Source organism: Pteropus vampyrus, unplaced genomic scaffold (genome assembly GCF_000151845.1).
Source record: "Pteropus vampyrus isolate Shadow unplaced genomic scaffold, Pvam_2.0 Scaffold461, whole genome shotgun sequence".
Classification (NCBI taxonomy): domain Eukaryota; kingdom Metazoa; phylum Chordata; class Mammalia; order Chiroptera; family Pteropodidae; genus Pteropus; species Pteropus vampyrus.
In genome coordinates, this window is record NW_011889242.1 from 1520951 (window position 1) to 1525484 (window position 4534).

At 43.2% G+C, this 4534-nt stretch overlaps 1 protein-coding gene across 8 annotated transcripts in view; it reads right to left on the reverse strand.

Moving 5' to 3' along the window:
• Positions 1 to 294: 294 nt before the first annotated feature.
• VWA3B (von Willebrand factor A domain containing 3B) overlaps positions 295 to 4534 on the reverse strand; it is a 137040-nt gene continuing 132800 nt past the window's right edge. For 7 of the 8 annotated variants that reach the window (XM_023524306.1, XM_011381973.2, XM_011381972.2 and 4 more), the window contains one exon: positions 818 to 1408. In XM_023524306.1, the coding sequence (XP_023380074.1) occupies positions 1168 to 1408 (241 nt within the window). In that variant the 3' untranslated portion in view covers positions 818 to 1167. Of the gene's footprint in view, positions 1409 to 4534 lie in introns of all 8 variants that reach the window. The other variant, XM_023524304.1, reaches the window with a different exon arrangement.

A 4534-nucleotide genomic window follows, 5' to 3' on the forward strand; every position in this document is an offset into this window, starting at 1 on the left:
CTAGCTTTCAGGAGTGTGAGCATCGCTTTTAATTAGGTTATAAATTTTCACAGTATTGGAACACTGCCCTAACTTTCCTGTTTGCGAAAAGCAACCAATAGTTTTCTTATTAATAATCTGTACCCTATTATTATCTAGCTCCAAAGCTAGTATTGACTAAAAGAGGAGAATTTGGGAGAGCTATTTCATTTTTGAAATTAATAAAGCTAATTAAAGAAATTAATGAACAGAAGTGAATACTTTTATATGCTATTGCAAAAATGTGTTCAAAGAAAATAGAAACAAACAACCCAATAATTTTGAAATGTTTCCAATGTAAGAGTTTTTATTCTGGCTCTGTGCTCAATTAGAGGTACCTACAACAGACTACAGACAAAAATAATTAGGAAGGGCTCAATAAAAATTTCCTGATTAACAGTAAAATAGGGTATATTTAGTCTTGTAGTTCTCCTACAAGTTCATAGGGCTCAATTTCAGTCCTAACACTAAGTGACAAAATCCCTAATTCATATGAGATAATCGACTTAAAACGAGACTTCAGGCTTGTGATTATAACTGACTTCCAAAAAATTTGAAAATCTTATGACAGTAACCTGTCAGATGGAACTTCTGGATGTGGAGAATCTACCAGAAGATTGAGCACAGTTCTGTGAGGATGGGAAAGAACAGGATAAAGAAGGGTCGGGGAAAGACAAAACCAAGAGCTCAAACAGGCAGGAGATCCAGGCGGGGGTGGCAGGGCAGTCTACCTTTGTTGGACAGGGTGGGCAGGGGCAGAACGAAGGCGGGCAGCCTTACCTCAGCAGAGGGGCAGGGTCCACAGTGTCGGAGGGCTGAGGTCTGGGCAGCCCTGGGGGAACGCTGGCTCTCTTACACAGAGCTGCCACTAGACTTCTTTAAGGTTTCCTGGCAACGATCCTCAGCCCTTTGCTGCTGTGGGTGGCTCTATGAGTGCAAAGTGGGGCTGCTCAGGTGGAGGTGTGGCAGCAGTGGTGTGGCTAGCTGCCTCCCAGACCTCCAGCAGGGGACCTTCTCTGGGGAAGTGGATGTCAGCATTATTTAAGGGTGTTAAGAGTTTTTGCTATATTGGGACTTAAGGTGGCCCAGAAACTGGGGAGTGCTCTCATGGGCACTACTCTTGAGAGAGATTTCAAGGTGTTCCGGAGATCAATGATATTGTCCCCCTCCCACCCTGGGCTTGGGGTGTCTCTTGGGGTAGGAGTCTTGGGACCTGTTGTCATGGGAAGGATCTTCTGAGTCCGAGGACACCACCTCCTGCAGAGGCAGCCTCTTGGCAGATTTCTTTTTCTTCCTTCTAGGGTTCTCTTGCCTCAGCTCCTGTAAATCTGCAGTGTCAGCTCCTTTGATGGGCCATGTTAGGAGAGCTGAGTTCTTGTCTACGTCCACCCTAGAGGGAGAAATTAGGGTCACCCTGGGCCAGACAGTGGCTATATCTACAGAGATATCCAAGCCAAGAGATAATAAGCACTGTCAAGGATGTAGTGATAGGGGAGCCCTCATGCACTTCTGGTGGGCACGTAAATTGGTACAGGCGCTATAGAAGACAATATGGAGGGTCCTCAAAAAATTTAAAACAGAAGTACCATAATTCTAGATATTTATCCACAAGAAATGAAATCACTATATTAAAGAGATATCTGCACCCCTGTGTTCATTGCAGCATTATTCACAATAGCCAAGATATGGAAACAATCTAAGTGTCCATCGATGGATGGATAGAAGAAGAAAATGTGATGAATATAATTTAGCAGTAAAGAATAAGGAAATCTTGCCATTTGGGATAATACTGGATGGACCTTGAGGGTATTATGCTAAGTAAAATATGTCAGATAGAAAGACAAATACTATATGATTTCACTCATATGTGAAACCTAAAATAAGTCAAACTCATAGACACAGAGGAGAATGGTGGTTGCCAGGGGCTGGGAGCTGGGGATGGAAAATGGAGAGATGTTGGTAAAAGGGTATCCCCCCCCAAAAAAGAAAACAAAACTATACTGGACAATTTATTTATCCAGAAATGTTGTCCTCCAAAGGTGTCCTGGGAACACCTTGACTTCATTCCAGCATGCCATCACAGCACACCATCTAGGAACTTGCCTTTTTCAGAGCTTTCAGGGTAAGTTAAGGACACCAAGCTACCTGGTGTTAAACTGTATTTTGTCCCCATAATCAGTATCTGCCACCTTGATCACCCAGCCTTCAATCTGAATAACTTGACCATGGCTGCTTCAGATCTTTTGGAAATTGTCAAGAAAAAATTAAGAGAATGGGAAAATATTTTTTAGCTATTTCTAAATAGAAAGCAGCCCAAGTGTTCATTGACGGTAAGTGAATAAACAAAATATGGTACACATATACAATGGAATATTGTCAGCTTTTTAAAAAGGAAGGCAGTCTGGCATTTGCTATAACACAGTTAAACTGTGAGGACATTATGCTGAGTGAAATAAGCCAGTCACAAAAAGACAAATACTGTGTGATTCCACTTATATGAGGTACTTAGAACATCAAATGCATAGAGATTGAAAGTAGAATAGTGGTTGACAGGGGCTGGGGGAGGGGGAGTTAGTGTTCAGTGGGGACAATTTCAGAGCGGAATGGTGAAAATGTTCTAGAGATGAATAACGATTTTGGCTGCACAATAATATGAATGTACTGAACTGTATGCTTAAAAACAGTTAAAACGATAAACTTTCTGTTATGTATCTTTTACCATAATAAAAAAAAAATAGCCTGATCAATAGCAGTATCATTGGAAAAAGGCTTCCTAGGAAGCCACAAAATTATCTTTAAATCTAAGGCCAGGGCCTGTGTAGATGTGTAAGTTCTGTGAGGCCAGGTTGTCAGAGACCTGTCTTGAACTCACATTATAAAGCTGTACTCACTAAGCCTGTCCTCTGAAACCTAGTCTTACGTACCACGCTACTGCCAAGCCCCTCAGATAGCCCCCCTCCAGAGTAGACTAAGTTGACACACAGCATTTCCTCATTGAAGGTTTTCTGTTTCCCATGTGTTAGGACTGATCGCAGTCCAGTTTCTAACCTATAACCTCTCAGAAAGAAGAGCAACAAAGAAGGAAGAATGGGAAGTAGAGTTTTTCAGGTTTACTAAAAGCACCCAAAAAGTGAGGCAGAGAGGCCAGCCAGGGCCAGAGCTCCACTCTTGACCCCCAAGGGGAGAGGCATACAGGTGATTGTTCTCAACTGCAACTAACTGTTTCATAGTTGGACTTCATTAGAAGACCTTGAATCATAACAAATAAAAAGGGAATAATTTCTTCAGATTCATGACAAGGGTGAATGCTTCTCTGAAAGGTCAGTAAACTAATGCTGGATTTGAGATTAGAACCAGATACCAATGGTCCCCAACCTTTTGGGCATAAGGGACTAGTGTTCCTATGAGAATCTAATGCCTGAGGATCTGAGGTGGAGCTGAGGCAGTGATGCTAGCGCTGGGAGTGGTTGCAAATACAGATGAAGCTTCACTCGTTAGCCCCACTGTTTTCACTTCCTGCTGTGAGGCCTGGTTCCTAACAGGCCACGTACTGGTACCAGTCCGAGGCCTGGGGATTGGGGGCCCCTAAGATAGACAAATAACCGGTAGGTAAAAGGTGTGACACTGAAGGAAGAATAATCACAGAACTACATTTTAAGTAGGAATGGATCTCAACTCAGAAACTGATTCTAGGTGCAAAAATATAAATATAATTCGGGAAATGAGAAGGGGGAGCCACTTACACTTTTGGATCCTCCTGGACTGGGGGTGACTTTATATGAGAGCAAGAGAGAGCATACTTGTTCTGGCTGATCTTAATAAGTGCACTCCGAGGGCAAAATTCCTGTAATAATACCAAAGCGTTCACTCAATTTAAATCAGATGTATCCACAATTCAGATGTAATTTTATTCTAGCTCAACCATTCATAATAGCTACTAAGCATTATCCCACTCAGGGTGATACTTCAGAGTGCAATTTAAATGTACAGCCTGCTTGATAATTACATGTTGAATAAAAGTCATTGTTGAGTCCTCTCTGTCACTTCTCCACATCCTGGATCATTTGCCAAGTCCATCCACATAAGAAGCAGGGAGTATGTGTACAGGTACGCACACACACACACACATACACACACGCACATTCTTTTATATAACCACGTTCCTGTCTTTACTTCAGCTTGGCAATCTCTTTACTGGACTTATAAGCTAGCACCACCGCCTCTTGCTGAACGCCCACCTTCAGCCCTACGAGTCTCCCAGCATCTCCATCAGAACTGTCTTCAGCATCCACCCCCTGCACCGTGCCACTCTGGTCTCCAGGGCCCCACAGTCCTGTGGGTGGATTCCAAGGTCCTTCCTGGGCTCTTGCTCTGGGATCCTAGGTCAACTGCTTCATCTCTCCCCACCCTGAGGACATGCCCAGGGATGTCTCTTTAATCATCTCTTGATTTGCTTTCCCCTCTCTTGCAGGTAGTTATCTCCAGAGCAGCACCACAGGGCCTCCCCTCCTGCTGC